Source organism: Salmo salar, chromosome 20 (assembly GCF_965601325.2).
Source record: "Salmo salar chromosome 20, fSalSal1, whole genome shotgun sequence".
Lineage (NCBI taxonomy): Eukaryota > Metazoa > Chordata > Actinopteri > Salmoniformes > Salmonidae > Salmo > Salmo salar.
The window spans coordinates 89380042-89402483 of NC_138310.1; the positions used below are offsets into that span (position 1 = coordinate 89380042).

At 46.8% G+C, this 22442-nt stretch overlaps 2 protein-coding genes across 6 annotated transcripts in view; both read left to right on the forward strand.

Moving 5' to 3' along the window:
* LOC106581531 (rho guanine nucleotide exchange factor TIAM1) overlaps window positions 1-5216 on the forward strand; it is a 169406-nt gene extending 164190 nt beyond the window's left edge. For all 4 annotated transcript variants that reach the window (XM_045704104.2, XM_045704103.2, XM_082966802.1 and 1 more), the window contains exons 16-17: window positions 1872-1958; window positions 5149-5216. The gene's annotated coding sequence lies outside the window, so the exon portion shown is untranslated. The remainder of the gene's footprint in view (window positions 1-1871; window positions 1959-5148) is intronic.
* A 229-nt stretch (window positions 5217-5445) lies between these two features.
* Window positions 5446-22442, forward strand: part of LOC145862463 (rho guanine nucleotide exchange factor TIAM1) — a 60069-nt gene continuing 43072 nt past the window's right edge. Inside the window, exons 1-3 of one of the 2 annotated variants that reach the window (XM_082966804.1) lie at window positions 5446-5455; window positions 7107-7207; window positions 18939-18983. In XM_082966804.1, coding sequence (XP_082822930.1) covers window positions 5446-5455; window positions 7107-7207; window positions 18939-18983 — 156 coding nt within the window. The remainder of the gene's footprint in view (window positions 5456-7106; window positions 7208-18938; window positions 18984-22442) is intronic. The other variant, XM_082966805.1, reaches the window with a different exon arrangement.

The window sequence follows — 22442 nt, forward strand, 5'->3', positions numbered from 1 at the left end:
GCATGTGAAAGAAGCACGGTGGCTAGGAAAAACTCCCTAGGAAAAACTCCCTAGAAAGGCCAAAAACCTAGGAAGAAACCTAGAGAGGAACCAGGCTATGAGGGGTGGCCAGTCCTCTTCTGGCTGTGCCGGGTGGATATTATAACAGAACATGGTCAAGATGTTAAAATGTTCATAAATGACCAGCAGGGTCAAATAATAATAATCATAGTAGTTGTCGAGGGTGCAACAAGCACGTCCGGTGAACAGGTCAGGGTTCCATAGCCGCAGGCAGAACAGTTGAAACTGGAGCAGCAGCACGGCCAGGTGGACTGGGGACAGCAAGGAGTCATCATGCCAGGTAGTCCTGAGGCATGGTCCTAGGGCTCAGGTCCTCCGAGAGAAAGAAAGAAAGAGAGAAAGAGAGAATTAGAGAGAGCATATTTAAATTCACACAGGACACCGGATAAGACAAGAGAAATACTCCAGATGTAACAGACTGACCCTAGCCCCCCGACACATAAACTACTGCAGCATAAATAGTGGAGGCTGAGACAATTACATTGATGGAAGCAACAATCTATCCGCAAAATATTAAAACTGATCTACCCCGAAGGGGGGAAAAAAGGGATGAGTCCTGTATGATTGGTGACGGTAAGGATGAGTCCTGTAAGATTGGTGACGGTAAGGATGAGTCCTCTTTGATTGGTGACGGTAAGGATGAGTCCTCTTTGATTGGTGACGGTAAGGATGAGTCCTGTATGATTGGTGACGGTAAGGATGAGTCCTGTATGATTGGTGACGGTAAGGATGAGTCCTGTATGATTGGTGACGGTAAGGATGAGTCCTGTATGATTGGTGACGGTGAGGATGAGTCCTGTATGATTGGTGACGGTGCGGATGAGTCCTGTATGATTGGTGACGGTAAGGATGAGTCCTGGGTCCTGTGAATCTCATTCTCACAGTTTCATCTATTATAATTGCAATGCCAGTGTGTTCATCCCAAATGGATTCCTGTTATTTATATAGTGCTCTACTTTTGATTTTGGGCCCTGATTTAAAAGTAGTGCACTTCACTATAAAAGGAATAGGGTGGCATTTGGGACATTTCATACAGGACGTCCACATTCACAGATCATTTAACGTGCTAAGAATGCAATTCGGAAGCGACTTCCCTTTCAATTACAATCATGTTGTGGTATACAGTGTAAATTTCCACCAGTGAGAGAATATTTCCACTAGCAGATGTGTTGTCATGTATTCTGTTATTGATTTCTAGTCACGTCTCAGATTACTTGTATTTGTTGGACTGGTCCCTGTCGGTGATTTGGTGATGTGCATTGAGTAATGAATTGATTCTTTCTCCTCTTATCCCTCTCTCCCTCCGCTCTCTCTCTTCTCATCCCCCCTCTCTCTCCTCTCATCCCCCTCCTCCGTCTCTCCTCTCATCCCCCTCTCCCTCCTCCGTCTCTCCTCTCATCCCCCTCTCCCTCCTCCGTCTCTCCTCTCATCCCCCTCTCCCTCCTCCATCTCTCCTCTCATCCCCCTCTCCCTCCTCCATCTCTCTGCCCCATCTCCTCTCTGCCCCATCTCCTCTCTGCCCCATCTCCTCTCTGCCCCATCTCCTCTCTGCCCCATCTCCTCTCTGCCACTCTCCTCTCCACCCCCCCTCTCCTCTCCACCCCCCTCCCCTCTCCCTCCTCCGTCTCTCCTCTCCCGCCTCCGTCTCTCCTCTCCCTCCTCCGTCTCTCCTCTCCCTCCGTCCCTCCTCCCCCTCCTCCGTCCCTCCTCTCCCTCCTCCGTCTCTCCTCCGTCTCTCCTCTGTCCCTCCTCTCCCTCCTCTGTCTCTCCTCCGTCTCTCCTCTCCCTCCTCCGTCTCTCCTCTCCTCCAGGGTTCTCCATCTCAGTGGTGGAGGAGGATTCAGTCCAGCAGCTCTACATTACTGATGTGAAGGCGGGAGGATTAGCCTTCGCTAAAGGTTCCTTACCACACACACCATCTCATGAATTTCCTTCAAACACACATACTCCATCTATAGTGGGAAGATACAATACGATTAGAGATGGACCAGAACCAGACGGACAGGGCAGGTAGTGGGAAGATGGACCAGAACCAGACGGACAGGGCAGGTAGTGGGAAGATGGACCTGAACCAGACGGACAGGGCAGGTAGTGGGAAGATGGACCAGAACCAGACAGAGAGGGCAGGTAGTGGGAAGATGGACCAGAACCAGACAGAGAGGGCAGGTAGTGGGAAGATGGACCAGAACCAGACAGAGAGGGCAGGTAGTGGGAAGATGGACCTGAACCAGACGGACAGGGCAGGTAGTGGGAAGATGGACCAGAACCAGACGGACAGGGCAGCTAGTGGGAAGATGGACCAGAACCAGACAGAGAGGGCAGGTAGTGGGAAGATGGACCAGAACCAGACAGAGAGGGCAGGTAGTGGGAAGATGGACCAGAACCAGATGGAGAGGGCAGGTAGTGGGAAGATGGACCAGAACCAGACAGAGAGGGCAGGTAGTGGGAAGATGGACCAGAACCAGACAGAGAGGGCAGCTAGTGGGAAGATGGACCAGAACCAGACGGACAGGGCAGGTAGTGGGAAGATGGACCAGAACCAGACAGAGAGGGCAGGTAGTGGGAAGATGGACCAGAACCAGATGGAGAGGGCAGCTAGTGTGAAGATGGACCAGAACCAGACAGAGAGGGCAGGTAGTGTGAAGATGGACCAGAACCAGACAGAGAGGGCAGCTAGTGTGAAGATGGACCAGAACCAGACGGAGAGGGCAGCTAGTGGGAAGATGGACCAGAACCAGACAGAGAGGGCAGGTAGTGGGAAGATGGACCAGAACCAGATGGAGAGGGCAGGTAGTGGGAAGATGGACCAGAACCAGACAGAGAGGGCAGGTAGTGGGAAGATGGACCAGAACCAGATGGAGAGGGCAGCTAGTGTGAAGATGGACCAGAACCAGACGGACAGGGCAGGTAGTGTGAAGATGGACCAGAACCAGACAGAGAGGGCAGCTAGTGTGAAGATGGACCAGAACCAGACGGAGAGGGCAGCTAGTGGGAAGATGGACCAGAACCAGATGGAGAGGGCAGGTAGTGTGAAGATGGACCAGAACCAGACAGAGAGGGCAGCTAGTGTGAAGATGGACCAGAACCAGACGGAGAGGGCAGGTAGTGGGAAGATGGACCAGAACCAGACAGAGAGGGCAGGTAGTGGGAAGATGGACCAGAACCAGATGGAGAGGGCAGCTAGTGGGAAGATGGACCAGAACCAGACAGAGAGGGCAGGTAGTGGGAAGATGGACCAGAACCAGACAGAGAGGGCAGGTAGTGGGAAGATGGACCAGAACCAGACAGAGAGGGCAGGTAGTGGGAAGATGGACCAGAACCAGACGGAGAGGGCAGGTAGTGGGAAGATGGACCAGAACCAGACAGAGAGGGCAGGTAGTGGGAAGATGGACCAGAACCAGACAGAGAGGGCAGGTAGTGGGAAGATGGACCAGAACCAGACGGACAGGGCAGGTAGTGGGAAGATGGACCAGAACCAGACGGACAGGGCAGCTAGTGGGAAGATGGACCAGAACCAGACGGAGAGGGCAGGTAGTGGGAAGATGGACCAGAACCAGACAGAGAGGGCAGGTAGTGGGAAGATGGACCAGAACCAGACGGACAGGGCAGCTAGTGGGAAGATGGACCAGAACCAGACGGAGAGGGCAGGTAGTGGGAAGATGGACCAGAACCAGACGGAGAGGGCAGCTAGTGGGAAGATGGACCAGAACCAGACAGAGAGGGCAGGTAGTGGGAAGATGGATCAGAACCAGAAGGACAGGGCAGGTAGTGGGAAGATGGCATATGATTGGTTTCATCATCAGCCATCTCAATACAAACCACTAAAAAGAGGGTGGCTGTACAATCAACGATGATATAATTACAGCTGATGAGCCATTCATAAAGCTGTGTGTGTCTGTGTGTGTTAGGGGAATGCTCTCCCCAGTGCTAATGTGGAGTTGGTCAATATGGGAGTTGTGATTTTATTTTAGTGAAATGAAATGCATATTAATGGCTAATTTGATTAAAGGTGCCCTCCGTCAGCCTCAAGTCTTCTGATTAGAAGAATAATCTGACGACACACTGATAAGTGTCTTTGTCCCAAATTTACACCTATTACCTACTGTAAATTCCGGACTATAAGCCGCAACTTTTTTCCCAGGCTTTGAACCTCGCGGCTTAAACAATGACGCGGCTAATATATGGATTTTTCCCGCTTTCAATTTTTGTTTATCCAAAAAAAACACATTCTGTGACGTGCTCAGTTTTTTGGCGGCATGAAGCTTTCCTTAGACCAATGAAATTGCCGAACGGGTTAAGGTCAAAAACTTTTTTGTTTACTGTTTAGATTAAATCGAGCGCTCTCAAACTTCCCATCATTCTTATTACGGTAGTCATTTTGTCACCCTCATCATGGCAAAGACATGGAGAAATGCATATGATGCAGCTTTCAAGTTGAAGGCGATTGATCTGTCTCTTGGAAAAGGAAATAGAGCTGCTGCACGGGAGCTTGGTCTTAATGAGTCGATGATAAGACGTTGGAAACAGCAGCGTGAGGAATTGACTCAGTGCAAAAAGACAACTAAAGCTTACTGCTAATATTTTGTTACAAGCCGTGTTTCGTTAAAGCCTGTTTATTTTTGTTACAAGCCGTGTTTCGTTAAAGCCTGTGTAAAGTTCATTTGTTTCAATATACCGGTAGGCACCTGCGGCTTATAGACATGTGCGGCTTATTTATGTTCAAAATAATATATATTTTTTTAATTCAGTGGGTGAGGCTTATATTCAGGTGCGCTTAATAGTCCGGAAATTACGGTATATAGTGCACAGGCATCTCCCTGACATAATGCTGTCTCAGTGTGGCAGTGTGCCATAGGGGATCCATACTGCAGGTTAGAGGGCGCAGCAAGGTACCTCAGTGGAGGACCTTTCTCAGGTCACATAGAGAGAGAAATGGGTCCCTCCTGGGGCTGAGAGAGAGAGAATTAACGACCTCATGGTGCCAGGAAAGAGTGGAGACAATATAAATATGATATTGTGTAGTATAGACCGTGTGAGACATCCTCCACACCTCCACACATACACTAATATACTATCTTGGCCCTCCAGGTCTAAATGCGGGGGATGAGATCTTGCAGCTGAATGGGAAAGACTCGTGCAGATTGAAGTTCGGGGACATGAAGGAGGCGTTCTCCCAGGCCTCTCTGTCCCTGACCGTCAACACTCTGCCCTCTACGGATCGACGACAGACCTGTTACCTGCCCCCCCGACGCTCTGACGCACAGGAAGACCTCCACACTGACATCTTCTCTATGAACCAGGGTGAGTTACAGTCCACCTCTATACTGACGTGTTCTCTGTGAACCAGGGTGAGTTACAGTCCACCTCTATACTGACGTGTTCTCTATGAACCAGGGTGAGTTACAGTCCACCTCTATACTGACGTGTTCTCTGTGAACCAGGGTGAGTTACAGTCCACCTCTATACTGACATCTCTGTGAACCAGGGTGAGTTACAGTCCACCTCTATACTGACGTGTTCTCTGTGAACCAGGGTGAGTTACAGTCCACCTCTATACTGACGTGTTCTCTGTGAACCAGGGTGAGTTACAGTCCACCTCTATACTGACATCTCTGTGAACCAGGGTGAGTTACAGTCCACCTCTATACTGACGTGTTCTCTGTGAACCAGGGTGAGTTACAGTCCACCTCTATACTGACGTGTTCTCTGTGAACCAGGGTGAGTTACAGTCCACCTCTATACTGACGTGTTCTCTGTGAACCAGGGTGAGTTACAGTCCACCTCTATACTGACGTGTTCTCTGTGAACCAGGGTGAGTTACAGTCCACCTCTATACTGACATCTCTGTGAACCAGGGTGAGTTACAGTCCACCTCTATACTGACGTGTTCTCTGTGAACCAGGGTGAGTTACAGTCCACCTCTATACTGACGTGTTCTCTGTGAACCAGGGTGAGTTACAGTCCACCTCTATACTGACGTGTTCTCTGTGAACCAGGGTGAGTTACAGTCCACCTCTATACTGACGTGTTCTCTGTGAACCAGGGTGAGTTACAGTCCACCTCTATACTGACATCTCTGTGAACCAGGGTGAGTTACAGTCCACCTCTATACTGACGTGTTCTCTGTGAACCAGGGTGAGTTACAGTCCACCTCTATACTGACGTGTTCTCTGTGAACCAGGGTGAGTTACAGTCCACCTCTATACTGATGTGTTCTCTGTGAACCAGGGTGAGTTACAGTCCACCTCTATACTGACGTGTTCTCTGTGAACCAGGGTGAGTTACAGTCCACCTCTATACTGACGTGTTCTCTGTGAACCAGGGTGAGTTACAGTCCACCTCTATACTGACGTGTTCTCTGTGAACCAGGGTGAGTTACAGTCCACCTCTATACTGATGTGTTCTCTGTGAACCAGGGTGAGTTACAGTCCACCTCTATACTGACGTGTTCTCTGTGAACCAGGGTGAGTTACAGTCCACCTCTATACTGACGTGTTCTCTGTGAACCAGGGTGAGTTACAGTCCACCTCTATACTGACATCTCTGTGAACCAGGGTGAGTTACAGTCCACCTCTATACTGACGTGTTCTCTGTGAACCAGGGTGAGTTACAGTCCACCTCTATACTGACGTGTTCTCTGTGAACCAGGGTGAGTTACAGTCCACCTCTATACTGACGTGTTCTCTGTGAACCAGGGTGAGTTACAGTCCACCTCTATACTGACGTGTTCTCTGTGAACCAGGGTGAGTTACAGTCCACCTCTATACTGACGTGTTCTCTGTGAACCAGGGTGAGTTACAGTCCACCTCTATACTGACGTGTTCTCTGTGAACCAGGGTGAGTTACTGCATCCCAAATGGCTATTCCCTTTTCACAGCCTACACCTTATCAAAAGGGTCAAAAGTAGTGTACTGAATAGGGTGCCATTTGTAATGCTAGTGGTATTATTATAATGCTAGAGGGACAGCTACCTCACCCTGGTCTGTCTGATATGTTCCTTTTGGTTTTGTGTTGTTGATGTGGTGTTGATGTTCTTCCTGTTCCAGAGGAGATCCTGGATGACGGGGTTGGTCTGATGCTAGAGAGTTCCGGAGACAGCCTGGACGACGACTCTGAGAGCTTTAGTGAGGCAGACCAATGCAGAAAGGTAAGAACTCTCTTATCTCTTCATTCTTATTTGACCTTTTATTTAAGCGGGTGAAGTCTGAGATATGTGATACAAATGACAACAGACAGACATTTCAGTTGATTGTGAGGATTAGATAGTATGTTCCCTGAACGTTGTTCTACAGGTTGTCTGTACCAGTGGTTCGTCTCTGTGGATGTGAGTTGCCTTTTGGGATAGAGGTGTTGATTTGTTATGATTCTCAGTATCAGCAATATCCTGCTTTCAGGCTTTCATTCTGAGTGCTCCACTTGGGATACGTCCTTTTATAGTACACTACGTTTGACCTATTGACCCCGGTCAAAAGGAGTGCACTATAGAGGGAATAGGGTGTCATTTAAGAAGCAGACTTGGACTCCTTTTCATGAATGTCATCTGTAGTGTTGTCTCTTTTTGGGATCCGTCTCTCTCTGAAGTCTGTCTCTTTGAGGTCCGTCTCTTTGAGGTCTGTCTCGTCGTCACTTTCGTCATCCCAGGTTTCAGGCAGTCTGCTCTCTAGGTTTCAGGCAGTCTGCTCTCTAGGTTTCAGGCAGTCTGCTCTCTAGGTTTCAGGCAGTCTGCTCTCTAGGCCTGGTTTCAGGCAGTCTGCTCTCTAGGTTTCAGGCAGTCTGCTCTCTAGGTTTCAGGCAGTCTGCTCTCTAGGCCAGGTTTCAGGCAGTCTGCTCTCTAGGTTTCAGGCAGTCTGCTCTCTAGGCCTGGTTTCAGGCAGTCTGCTCTCTAGGCCTGGTTTCAGGCAGTCTGCTCTCTAGGCCTGGTTTCAGGCAGTCTGCTCTCTAGGTTTCAGGCAGTCTGCTCTCTCGGCCTGGTTTCAGGCAGTCTACTCTCTAGGCCTGGTTTCAGGCAGTCTGCTCTCTACGTTTCAGGCAGTTTGCTCTCTAGGCCTGGTTTCAGGCAGTCTGCTCTCTAGGCCTGGTTTCAGGCAGTGTGCTCTCTAGGCCTGGTTTCAGGCAGTCTGCTCTCTAGGTTTCAGGCAGTCTGCTCTCTAGGCCTGGTTTCAGGCAGTCTGCTCTCTAGGCCTGGTTTCAGGCAGTCTGCTCTCTAGGTTTCAGGCAGTCTGCTCTCTCGGCCTGGTTTCAGGCAGTCTACTCTCTAGGCCTGGTTTCAGGCAGTCTGCTCTCTACGTTTCAGGCAGTTTGCTCTCTAGGCCTGGTTTCAGGCAGTCTGCTCTCTAGGCCTGGTTTCAGGCAGTCTGCTCTCTAGGCCTGGTTTCAGGCAGTCTGCTCTCTAGGTTTCAGGCAGTCTGCTCTCTAGGTTTCAGGCAGTCTGCTCTCTAGGCCTGGTTTCAGGCAGTCTGCTCTCTAGGTTTCAGGCAGTGTGCTCTCTAGGCCTGGTTTCAGGCAGTCTGCTCTCTAGGTTTCAGGCAGTCTGCTCTCTAGGCCTGGTTTCAGGCAGTCTGCTCTCTAGGTTTCAGGCAGTCTGCTCTCTAGGTTTCAGGCAGTGTGCTCTCTAGGCCTGGTTTCAGGCAGTCTGCTCTCTAGGTTTCAGGCAGTCTGCTCTCTAGGTTTCAGGCAGTGTGCTCTCTAGGCCTGGTTTCAGGCAGTCTGCTCTCTAGGTTTCAGGCAGTCTGCTCTCTAGGCCTGGTTTCAGGCAGTCTGCTCTCTAGTCTCTTTTTGGCCTGAGGTTCATTATATCTCCACCTGACACTGTCTGACACCTGCTGGAGTTCACACTTCCTTCCTCTCTTCCATTATTATCATACTTCCTCCCTCTCTTCCTCCTCCATTATTTACTGCAATGAGGGGGGAAAGTATTTGATCCCCTGCTGATTTTGTACGTTTGCCCACTGACAAAGAAATTATCAGTCTATAATTTTAATGGTAGGTTTATTTGAACAGTGAGAGACAGAATAACAACAAAAAAATCCAGAAAAATGCATGTCAAAAATGTTATAAATTGATTTGCATTTTAATGAGGGAAATAAGTATTTGACCCCCTCTCAATCAGAAAGATTTCTGGCTCCCAGGTGTCTTTATACAGGTAACGAGCTGAGATTAGGAGCACACTCTTAACCTCTAACCTCAACAGCCAGTGTAATCCCGTGGCGCGTTATTCAAATACCTCAAAAATGCAAAAACTTCAAATTTTCAAACATATGACTATTTTACACCATTTTAAAGACAAGACTCTCGTTAATCTAACCACACTGTCCGATTTCAAAAAGGCTTTACAACGAAAGCAAAACATTAGATTATGTCAGCAGAGTACCCAGCCAGAAATAATCAGACACCCATTTTTCAAGCTAGCATATAATGTCACATAAACCCAAACCACAGCTAAATGCAGCACTAACCTTTGATGATCTTCATCAGATGACAACCCTAGGACATTATGTTATACAATGCATGCATGTTTTGTTCAATCAGGTTCATATTTATATCAAAAACCAGCTTTTTACATTAGCATGTGACTAGCATTCCCACCGAACACTGCCGTTGAATTTACTAAATTACTCAACGTTGAGGAATCAGCGCAGAACTACACGGGAGGATCTTGTCAATGATCTCAAGGCAGCTGGGACCATAGTCACCAAGAAAACAATTGGTAACACACTACGCCGTGAAGGACTGAAATCCTGCAGCGCCCGCAAGGTCCCCCTGCTCAAGAAAGCACATATACATGCCCGTCTGAAGTTTGCCAATGAACATCTGAATGATTCACTGGGTGAAAGTGTTGTGGTCAGATGAGACCAAAATGGAGCTCTTTGGCATTAACTGAACATGCCGTGTTTGGAGGAGGAGGAATGCTGCCTATGACCCCAAGAACACCATCTCCACCGTCAGACATGGAGGTGGAAACATTATGCTTTGGGGGTGTTTTTCTGCTAAGGGGACAGGACAACTTCACCGCATCAAAGGGACGATGGACGGGGCCATGTACCGTCAAATCTTGGGTAAGAACCTCCTTCCCTCAGCCAGGGCATTGAAAATGGGTCGTGAATGGGTATTCCAGCATGACAATGACCCAAAACACACGGCCAAGGCAACATAGGAGTGGCTCAAGAAGAAGCACATTAAGGTCCTGGAGGCTCCTAGCCAGTCTCCAGACCTTAACTTGTTATGGATAGGGGGCAGTATTTTCACGGCCGGATAAAAAACGTACCTGATTTAATCTGGTTATTACTCCTGCCCAGAAACTAGAATATGCATATAATTAGTAGCTTTGGATAGAAAACACTCCAACGTTTCTAAAACTGTTTGAATGGTGTCTGTGAGTATAACAGAACTCAAATGGCATGCCAAAACCTGAGAAGATTCTGTACAGGAAGTACCCTGTCTGACCATTTATTGGCCTTCTTTGTCATCTCTATCCAAAACAGAGGATCTCTGCTGTAACGTGACACTTTCTAAGGCACCCATAGGCTCTCAGAAGAACGTTGAATGATGACTCTGCAGTCTCTGGCTGAAAAACAGTAGCGCATTTGGATAGTGGTCGATCTGAGAACAATGAGACGGGCGCACGCATGCACGTGAAGAAGCCATTTTACATTTTCAGTCTTTGAACGAAAACAACGACTACCGGTCGGAATATTATCGCTATTTTACGAGAAAAATTGTATAAAAATTGATTTTAAACAGCGTTTGACATGCTTCGAAGTACGGTAATGAAATATTTTGAATTTTTTTGTCACGATATGCGTCCGCGCGTCACCCTTCGTTACCCTTCGGATAGTGTCTTGAACGCACGAACCAAACGCCGCTATTTGGATATAACTATGGATTATTTGGAACCAAACCAACATTTGTTGTTGAAGTAGAAGTCCTGGGAGTGCATTCTGACGAAGAACAGCAAAGGTAATCCAATTTTTCTTACAGTAAATCTGAGTTTGGTGAGTACCAAACTTGGTGGGTGTCAAAATAGCTAGCCTGTGATGGCCGGGCTATCTACTCTATTAGAATATTGCAAAATGTGCTTTCACCGAAAAGCTATTTTAAAATCGGACACCGCGATTGCATAAAGGAGTTCTGTATCTATAATTCTTAAAATAATTATGTTTTTTGTGAACGTTTATCGTGAGTAATTTAGTAAATTCACCGGAAGTGTTCGGTGGGAATGCTAGTTCTGAACGTCACATGCTAATGTAAAAAGCTGGTTTTTGATATAAATATGAACTTGATTGAACAAAACATGCATGTATTGTATAACATAATGTCCTAGGAGTGTCATCTGATGAAGATCATCAAAGGTTAGTGCTGCATTTAGCTGTGGTTTTGGTTTTTGTGACATTATATGCTAGCTTGAAAAATGGGTGTCTGATTATTTCTGGCTGGGTACTCTCCTGACATAATCTAATGTTTTGCTTTCGTTGTAAAGCCTTTTTGAAATCGGACAGTGTGGTTAGATAAAGGAGAGTCTTGTCTTTAAAATGGTGTAAAATAGTCATATGTTTGAAAAATTGAAGTTTTGGAATTTTCGAGGAGTTTGTATTTCGCGCCACGCCCTATCATTGGATATTGGAGCGATGTAAGAGGTTAATCCCATAGAAAATCTGTGGAGGGAGCTAAACCTACCTTTAAAATTATAGACGGATCATTTCTTTGTCAGTGGGCAAACGTACAAAATCAGCAGGGGATCAAATACTTTTTTCCCTCACTGTATGTTCACTGCAGTTTTTCCTTTCTTACTCTCTGTGTCTCTCCGCTCTCTCCTCTCTCTGTCTCTGTGTCCCTCTTCACTCTCTTCGCTCTCTCTCTCTCTCTCTCTCTCTCTCTCTCTCTCTCAATTTTCAATTCAATTCGCTTTATTGGCATGACGTAACAATGTACATATTGCCAAAGCTTATTTTGGATATTTACAATATAAAAATGAGAATCAAAATGGTCAACGGGACAACAGTAACAACAATAACCAAGGGTCAAAATAACCCTACATTCAACAATAACAATAGCCATACAGTAGAGGACATGTGCAGGTTTATTGGTCTGTCAGACACTGTCCCTCAACTTATGGCAGGCAGCAATGTAGTGCGCTGCCAACCCACAGCTCTCTGCGTCCTCCCCCAACAGGACGGATAGCCTACTCTCATCAGAGAGGTCTTTGAAAACTTGAATAAGGGTTTCAAATTTGGAGAAATGACTTTCTAATTGTTTTATGTTTTTGACATGTCGTCAGGAAATGCAGCTCAGTCTCAGGTTCTGCTGTTGTGCAGTGGTTGCACAGCCTTTCCTCTACAGGGAGCCAGGTTTTCCTGTGTCTACCCTTCTCAATGGCAAGGCTGTGCTCACTGAGCCTGTACTTTGTCAAGGTTTTTCTAAGGTTTTGATCAGTAACCATGGTCAAATATTTAGCCACGGTGTACAGTCGATTTAGGGCCAGATAGCACTGCATTTTGATTTGTGCTTGTGTTTCCCAATAAGCAGTGTAGTTTTGTTTTGACTGTGTTGTAATTTGGTTTATTCTGATTGATTGGATGTTCTGGTCCTGAGGCTTCAGTGTGTTAGTAGGACAGGTTTGTGAACTCAGCCCCAGGACCAGCTGGATGAGGGTCCTGAGGCTTCAGTGTGTTAGTAGGACAGGTTTGTGAACTCAGCCCCAGGACCAGCTGGATGAGGGGACTCTTTTCTTTGCTCAGCTCTTGGCATTGCAGAGCTTGGTAATGATATTAGAGGGGGTCACTGTATTTTAGATGTTTCCAAAATTTAATTGCTATTTTTTGAGTTTTTATTATTAGTGGATATTGGCCTAATTCTGCCCTGCATGCATTGTTTGTAGTTTTCCTCTGGACATGTAGGAGAATCTTACAGAACTCTGCATGTAGGCTTTCAATGGGGTGTTTGTCCCATTTGATGAAATCTTGTTTTGCAAGTGGACCCCACACCTCGCTGCCATAAAGTGCAATTGGTTCAATGACATATTCAATTAGTTTTAGCCAAATTTTAATAGGTATTTCAATTTGAATTAGCTTTTTAATGGCGTAGAATGCCCTGCGTGCTTTCTCTCTCAGTTCATTCACTGCCTCATTAAGGTGTCCAGTTGAGCTTATATTTAAACCTCAGTAATTGTAGTGTGTACAGTACTCTATATATTTTAACCTCAGTAATTGTAGTGTGTGCAGTATTCTATATATTTTGTACCAATTGACAACTTTGGTCTAATTCCCTGAGATCTGGATCTTCTCTGGAAAATCATTATTTTATTATTTTTGGGGTTTACTGCCCAGGTCTGGCAGTACTGCTCTAGCAGGTCCAGGCTCTGCTGTAGGCCATGTGCTGTGGGTGACAGCAGGCATAGGTCATCTGCGAAGAGTAGGCATTTAACTTCTGAATTGTGGAGACTAACACCAGGGGCTGAGGATTTTTCTAGAATAGTGGCCAATTCGTTAATGTAAATATTGAAGAGTGCAGGGCTCAGATTGCAACCCTGACGAAGGCCCCGCCCCTGGTTAAAGAATTCTGTTCTTTTCTTGCCAATTTTAATGCTGCACTTATTGCCTGTATACATTGATTTAATTATGTCATATGTTTTACCCCGTACACCACTTTCAATAACTTTGTAGAACAGTCCTGTATGCCAAATAGAATCAAATGCTTTTTGTAAGTCGATAAAGCAAGTGCATATTTTGGTATTATTTTGGTGGACATGTTTATCTATCAGGGTGTGTAAGGTGTAAATATGATCAGTTGTGCGATGTTTTGGTATAAATCCAATTTGGCTTTTACTCAAGACATTGTGCTTATTAAGGAAGTTTAGAACTCTTACATTTATAATACTACAGAAAACCTTCCCCAGGTTACTGTTCACACAAATGCCTCTGTAATTGTTAGGGTCAAATATGTCTCCGTTCTTAAAGATTGGGGTTATGAGTCCTTGATTCCAGATGTCAGGGAAATAACCTACACTCAGGATCAAATTAAACAGTTTTAATATAGCCAATTGAAATTTTGAACTAGTGAGTTTGAGCATCTCATTTAGGATGCCATCAGGTCCGCATGCTTTTTTAAATTTGAGAGCCTGAAGTTTCTTATAGAGCTCCTGGTCAGTAATTGGGGAGTCCAATGGATTTTGATTGTCCTTTATAGCTTTTTCTAATCCATACAACTTCTCATGAATTTGGCGTTGTTCTGCGTTTGTGTCAATTTGAACGGTGTTGTAGAGTGTTTTGAAATGGGTTGTCCATATGTCACCATTTTGTATCGCTAATTCCTCTTGTTTAGATTTTTTACGTTTTTTCCAATTTTTCCAGAAGTTGTTTGTGTTTATGGAGTTGTTTGTGTTTATGGACTCCTCAATTAGTGTCAGCTGCTTGCTGTTGTACTGTGCTTTTTTGGTTCTGAGTGTACGTTTATAGAGTTTTAAAGTCTCACAGTAGTGAAGGCGTAATTCACCATTATTTGGGTCTCTGTGCTTTTGGTTGGATAGTGTTCTAAGTTTTTTCCTTATTTTACAATCTGCATCAAACCAGTTGTCATCTGTGATTATTTTTGTTTTGTTTTTTATCAATTTCAATTGTGCTTCTTTTGCCAGTTGCCTGAATATATAGTTGATGTTTTGTACTGCTAGATCGATGCCTTCTTTACTGTGAGTGAATGTGGTATCCAGAAAGTTATCTAAGAGAGTTTGGCTATTTTGGTTCCAGTTTGCTTTCTGGTATTCTGTGCTGTTTTGGGCCCATCTGTATGAATTTCTGATGTTGTACAGCTTACTGGGCTGTGAATGTGTGGTTGTTTACATGTCTGTTCTTTTGAGGAACAACGTAATTTGGCTGACAGTGAATGAGCTGAGAGAGAAAGGGTCCATGTCTGTAATCATATAGTTTATTGTGCTGTGGCCAAGAGGTGAGCAATAGGTGAATCTCCCCAAAGAGTCCCCCCGTATCCTACCATTGACCAAGTACAGACCCAGACTTCTCTCTCTCTGTCTCCTCTCTCTCTCTCTCTCTCTCTCTCTCTCTCTCTCTCTCTCTCTCCCTCTCTCTCTCTCTGTGTCTCCTCTCTCTCTGTCTGTGTCTCTCTCTCCCTCTCCTCTCTCTCTGTCTCTGTGTCTCTCTCTCCCTCTCCTCTCTCTGTCTCTGTGTCTCTCTCTCCCTCTCCTCTCTCTCTATCTGTATCTCTCTCCCCCTCTCCTCTCTCTCTGTCTCTGTGTCTCTCTCTCCCTCTCCTCTCTCTGTCTCTGTGTCTCTCTCTCCCTCTCCTCTCTCTCTGTCTCTGTGTCTCTCTCTCCCTCTCCTCTCTCTCTGTCTCTGTGTCTCTCTTCGCGCTCTCCTCTCTCTGTCTCTGTCTCTGTCTCTCTCTCCCTCTCATGTCTCTCTGTCTCTGTGTCTCTCTTCGCTCTCTCCTCTCTCTGTCTCTGTCTCTGTGTCTCTCTCTCCCTCTCCTCTCTCTCTGTCTCTGTGTCTCTCTTCGCTCTCTCCTCTCTCTCTCTCTCTGTCTCTGTGTCTCTCTCTCCCTCTCCTCTCTCTCTGTCTCTGTGTCTCTCTTCGCGCTCTCCTCTCTCTGTCTCTGTCTCTCTCTCTCCCTCTCATGTCTCTCTGTCTCTGTGTCTCTCTTCGCTCTCTCCTCTCTCTCTCTCTCTGTCTCTGTGTCTCTCTCTCCCTCTCCTCTCTCTCTATCTGTATCTCTCTCTCCCTCTCCTCTCTCTCTGTCTCTGTGTCTCTCTCTCCCTCTCCTCTCTCTGTCTCTGTGTCTCTCTCTCCCTCTCCTCTCTCTCTGTCTCTGTGTCTCTCTTCGCGCTCTCCTCTCTCTGTCTCTGTGTCTCTCTCTCCCTCTCCTCTCTCTGTCTCTGTGTCTCTCTCTCCCTCTCCTCTCTCTCTGTCTCTGTGTCTCTCTTCGCGCTCTCCTCTCTCTGTCTCTGTGTCTCTCTCTCCCTCTCCTCTCTCTGTCTGTCTCTCTCTCTCCCTCTCATGTCTCTCTGTCTCTGTGTCTCTCTTCGCTCTCTCCTCTCTCTGTCTCTGTCTCTGTGTCTCTCTCTCCCTCTCCTCTCTCTCTGTCTCTGTGTCTCTCTTCGCGCTCTCCTCTCTCTGTCTCTGTCTCTCTCTCTCCCTCTCATGTCTCTCTGTCTCTGTGTCTCTCTTCGCTCTCTCCTCTCTCTGTCTCTGTCTCTCTCTCCCTCTCCTCTCTCTCTGTCTCTGTGTCTCTCTTCGCTCTCTCCTCTCTCTCTCTCTCTCTCTGTCTCTGTGTCTCTCTCTCCCTCTCCTCTCTCTCTGTCTCTGTGTCTCTCTTCGCTCTCTCCTCTCTCTCTCTCTCTGTCTCTGTGTCTCTCTCTCCCTCTCCTCTCTCTCTGTCTCTGTGTCTCTCTTCGCTCTCTCCTCTCTCTCTCTCTCTGTCTCTGTGTCTCTCTCTCCCTCTCCTCTCTCTCTGTCTCTGTGTCTCTCTTCGCTCTCTCCTCTCTCTCTCTCTCTGTCTCTAACAATTAACAGTAAACATTACACTCACAGAAGTTCCAAAAGAATAAAGACATTTCAAAGGTAATATTATGTATATATACAGTATTGTGATGATCTGCAAATGGTTAAAGTACAAAAGGGAAAATAAATAAACATAAATATAGGTTGTATTTACAATGGTGTTTGTTCTTCACTGGTTGACCTTTTCTTGTGGAAACAGGTCACAAATCTTACTGCTGTGATGTCACACTGTGGTATTTCACCCAGTAGATATGGGAGTTTATCAACATTGGATTTGTTTTCGAATTCTTTGTGGGTCTGTGTAATCTGAGGGAAATATGTGTCTCTAATATGGTCATACATTTGGCAGGAGGTTAGGAAGTGCAGGAGGTCTCTCTCTGCCTGAGTGCCTGCATGGTAGAACACTTCCAAGTAACCAAGGAAGAAAAGCCTGACAGGAGGAAAATAATGGCATCCTAATCCCTGTATAGTGCACTACTTTTGACCACAAAAATAGTGCACTTAATAGGGAACAGGGTGCCTTTTGGGATGCAGGCAAAGCTTTTCTTTCTCTGTGAAATACGCTAATGACTGCCGTGGCTCGCTAATTAGCTAGTCGCTGCTGACAGCTCAGACTCAGTAATAATGGTGCAAAATGATAACATGGTCGTTAGCTGCTGTGATGCTCCACCTCTCTCTCTCGCTCTTTCTTCTCTCTGCTCGCTCTCTACTCTCTCACACACACACACACCCTCCTCTCCAGAAGTAGTGCACTACATAGGGAATAGGCTGCTATATATGTGACTCAGCCTCACTGCAAGACAATCTGCCTAGCAGGTTCCTGTTGACCTCAGAGCTCTCTTCTAAAGACCCTTCCCACCGATGTCTTTACAAGCAGCCTTGTGGATGAATGTACCTTCCCGTTGTGTAACCTGCTACCATGAGCCCTATTGGTCCTGGACAAAAGCAGTGCACTATATAGAGAATAGGGTGCCATTTGGGAAGGGCCCTACATGTTTGTCATTTGACAACCGTTGAGAAATCATATCATTTCACAGGTATTTTAACGTGTCCTTCACCTCTCCTCGATCTTCTCAAAACCTTTTTTTGCTTCCTTTTAATTCCTGGCCCTGCCAATCCTGCTCCGCCTGCCACCGTTGGTTACCTCACTCCATCCTTCCCTTCTTCCCACTCCTCTCATCCCCCTGTTCTCTCTGGACAGATGAGAGGACAGGAGTAGTAGTATTATTATTATTATTATTATATATTTTTTCTTCATTCTTTACTGTGCTGCAACTGGAGTTGGCCAGGTCCCTCTCTCTTTCTCTCCCTCTCTCTTTCTCTCCTCTCTTTCTCTGTTTCTCTCTCCCTCTCTCCTTCTCTCCTCTCTTTCTCTGTTTCTCTCTCCCTCTCTCCCTCTTTCTGTTTCTCTCTCCCTCTTTCTGTTTCTCTCTCCCTCTCTCCCTCTCTCTTTCTCTGTTTCTCTCTCTCTTTCTCTGCTTCTCTCTCTTTCTCTGTTTCTCTCCCTCTCTTTCTCTCTCTCCTCTCGTTCTGTTTCTCTCTCCCTCTCTCCCTCTCTTTCTGTTTCTCTCTCCCTCTCTCCCTCTTTCTGTTTCTCTCTCCCTCTTTCTGTTTCTCTCTCCCTCTTTCTGTTTCTCTCTCCCTCTTTCTGTTTCTCTCTCCCTCTCTCCCTCTCTTTCTGTTTCTCTCTCCCTCTCTCCCTCTCTTTCTGTTTCTCTCTCCCTCTCTCTTTCTCTCTCGCTCCTCACTCAATTCAATTTTAAAATGTTGTCCGTCCGTCCCTAGCAAGCCAACACTATAGAGAGAGAGAGAGAGAGAGAGAGAGAGAGAACACCACCAACACTATATATATAGAGAGAGAGAGCTAGCTAGCTGTGGCACATCTGAATGAAAGGATTGAAGGAGGAGTGTTGGAGGAGGAGTGTTGGAGGAGGAGTGTTGGAGGAGGAGTGTTGGAAGACTGAAGAGAGGTGGTAGGCGAGAACAGAACAGAGGAAGAAGAGACATAGAAACAGCTTCGCCTGGCATCCAGCCTTCTCTTCTTCTTCACTTCCTCTTCCTCCTTTCTGGGTTTTTTCTGTCACAACATAATAAAGTGGAAGGACACGTTGGAGAGAGAGAGAGCGTCTGCTCTGTTCTGCTTTGCTTTGCTCAATGCGTGACTCTTCCCTTTCTCTGACTGAGGCTTGGACTGACTGACTGTCCTCTCCTCCTACTCTGCCTCTACGTCCGTCTTTCTGTCCGCCTGCCTGCCTGCCTGCCTGTCCGCCTGCCTGCCTGCCTGTCCGCCTGCCTGCCTGCCTGCCTGCCTGTCCGCCTGTCCGCCTGCCCGCCTGCCCGCCTGCCCGCCTGCCTGCCATGTCTGCCCTGAAGAGGAGCAAGCACTCCTCAGAGTCCATCTATGACATGCTGCATCTGGTGAGCGTGCTCTCTAACCTAACTAGCTACGTCTGCTACTCTTTACTCACATCTTTTCTTCACTGTTTGTCGTCTACTTTGTCGGTTTGTTGGTTCATACCTTCAACTTTTATTTTCTTATTGGTCAGATGTCGTATAGTACTCTGTGTGAGACTGTTGTCGCTCGCTAACTTAGACGAACTGAAGGCTAGCTGGTGTGGTGAGGGTGTGTTTCCTGATGATGCTTTTAATCGCTGTGATTCACACCTTCTATGCATCCCTAATGGTTCCCTATGGGGCGGCAGGTAGCCTAGTGGTTAGAGGCAGGTAGCCTAGTGGTTAGAGGCAGGTAGCCTAGTGGTTAGAGGCAGGTAGCCTAGTGGTTAGAGGCAGGTAGCCTAGTGGTTAGAGGCAGGTAGCCTAGTGGTTAGAGGCAGGTAGCCTAGTGGTTAGAGGCAGGTAGCCTAGTGGTTAGAGGCAGGTAGTCTAGTGGTTAGAGGCAGGTAGCCTAGTGGTTAGAGGCAGGTAGCCTAGTGGTTAGAGGCAGGTAGCCTAGTGGTTAGAGGCAGGTAGCCTAGTGGTTAGAGGCAGGTGGCCTAGTGGTTAGAGGCAGGTGGCCTAGTGGTTAGAGGCAGGTGGCCTAGTGGTTAGAGGCAGGTAGCCTAGTGGTTAGTGTGTTGGACTAGTAACCGAAAGGTTGCTGGATTGAATCCCTGAGCTGACAAGGTAAAAATCTGTCGTTCTGCCCCTGAACAAGACAGTTAACCCCACTGTTCCTAGGCTGTCATTGAAAATAAGAATTTGTTCTTATCTGACCTGCCTAGTTAAATAAAGGTTAAATATTTTGTTTAATACCCAATATAGTGCGCTATGGGCCGTGGTCAAAAGTAGTGCACTATAAAGCGAATAGGGTGCCATTTGGTATGCATATTTTCTCTAGGCTGCTAGGGTCCCCTGATGCACGGTCAGCTAGCAAAGCTCTCTAATCTGTCACCACAGTCCCTCAGCGCTGGCAGCTAGCAAAGCTCTCTAATCTGTCACCACAGTCCCTCAGCGCTAGCAGCTAGCAAAGCTCTCTAATCTGTCACCACAGTCCCTCAGCGCTGGCAGCTAGCAAAGCTCTCTAATCTGTCACCACAGTCCCTCAGCGCTGGCAGCTAGCAAAGCTCTCTAATCTGTCACCACAGTCCCTCAGCGCTGGCAGCTAGCAAAGCTCTCTAATCTGTCACCACAGTCCCTCAGCACTGTCACCACAGTCCCTCAGCGCTGGCAGCTAGCAAAGCTCTCTAATCTGTCACCACAGTCCCTCAGCGCTGGCAGCTAGCAAAGCTCTCTAATCTGTCACCACAGTCCCTCAGCGCTGGCAGCTAGCAAAGCTCTCTAATCTGTCACCACAGTCCCTCAGCGCTGGCAGCTAGCAAAGCTCTCTAATCTGTCACCACAGTCCCTCAGCGCTGGCAGCTAGCAAAGCTCTCTAATCTGTCACCACAGTCCCTCAGCGCTAGCAGCTAGTAAAGCTCTCTAATCTGTCACCACAGTCCCTCAGCGCTAGCAGCTAGTAAAGCTCTCTAATCTGTCACCACAGTCCCTCAGCGCTAGCAGCTAGCAAAGCTCTCTAATCTGTCACCACAGTCCCTCAGCGCTAGCAGCTAGCAAAGCTCTCTAATCTGTCACCACAGTCCCTCAGCGCTAGCAGCTAGTAAAGCTCTCTAATCTGTCACCACAGTCCTATAAGCTTTTCTGTTATACACTTCTGTACCTGGACAATTGTGGGCTAGTACACAACTGTTAGTTAAATTTCCGCAAAGGACAAATTTCTTTATTTTGTATTACTTTTGACCCCTTTTCGCGCCCAGCCCACCCGTGTGTGTGTGTCTGTGTCTGTGTCTGTGTGTGTGTGTGTGTGTGTGTGTGTGTGTGTGTGTGTGTGTGTGTGTGTGTGTGTGTGTGTATACACACACACACATATATATACACGTACACACACACACATACATATATATATGTGTATATATATATATGTGTGTGCGTGTGTGTGTGTGTATATATATATATGTGTGTGTGTGTGGACAGCCCTTCAAATTAGTGGATTTGGCTAGTTCAGCCAAATTGAGCGCACATCCGTGCAATCGCCATAGACAAACATTGGCAGTAGAATGGTCGTACTGAAGAGCTCAGTGACTTTCAACGTGGCGCCGTCATAGGATGTCACCTTTCTAACAAGTCACTTCGTCAAATTTCTGCCCTGCTAGAGCTGCCCCGGTCAACTGTAAGTGCTGTTATTGTGAAGTGGAAACGTCATGGAGCAACAACGGCTCAACCGCGAAGTGGTAGGCCACACAAGCTCACAGAACGGGACCGCAGAGTGCTGAAGAGCGTAGGGCGCAAAAATGTCTGTCCTCAGTTGCAACACTCACTACCGAGTTCCAAACTGCCTCTGGAAGCAGCGTCAGCACAATAACTGTTCATCGGGAGCTTCATGAAATTGGTTTCCATGGCCGAGCAGCCGCACACAAGCCTAAGATCACCATGCGCAATGCCAAGCATCGGCTGGAGTGGTGTAAAGCTCGACCTCCATTGGACTGGAGCAGTGGAAACACATTCTCTGGTGTGATGAGTCCGATGGACGATTTTTGGGTTTGGCGGATGCCGGGAGAATGCATAGTGCCAACTGTAAAGTTTGGTGGAGGAGGAATAATGTTCTGTGGCAGTTTTTTTTTTATGGTTCGGGCTAGGGCCCTTAGTTCCAGTGAAGGGAAATCTTAACCCTACAGCATACAATGACATTCTAGACTATTCTGTGCTTCCAACTTTGTGGCAATAGTCTGGGGAATAACCTTCCCAGACTATTGCGAGGTCCATACAGAAATGGTTTGTTGAGATAGGTGTGGAAGAACTTGACTTGCCTGCCCAGAGCCCTGACCTCAACACCATCGAACACCGTTGGGTTGACGCTGACTGCAAGCCAGGCCTAATCGCCCAGCATCAGTGCCTGAGCTATCTAATGCTCTTGTGGCTGAATGTAAGCTAGTCCCCACAGCAATGTTCCAACATCTAGTGGAAAGCCTTCCCTGAAGAGTGGAGGCTGTTATAGCAGCAAAAGGGAGGACCAACTCTATATTAATGCTCATAATTTTGGAATGAGATGTTCGACGAGCAGGTGTTCACATACTTTTGGTCATGTAGTATATTTTTGTAATGTCAGTTGAGTTGAGTCAACAAATCACAGCATAGATTTTATTTACTTCCTGCTTTGTTCCTATGAGAACAGTCGTGATGGCCACCCATCATACCATCATTGACTTGAATAGAGATGCCTTTTCTATCTATTCTGATTTGATTTCTACAGATCTGGGATCAAGCTAGTAGTAGTAGTGGAGGTCTCTCATTCTTATCTCTCTCTGGTTAAGATGGGAGAGAAACACTCTGTTCTCCATCCTTATCTTTCCTCCTCCTGTGACATCGGACATTCAAGGAAAC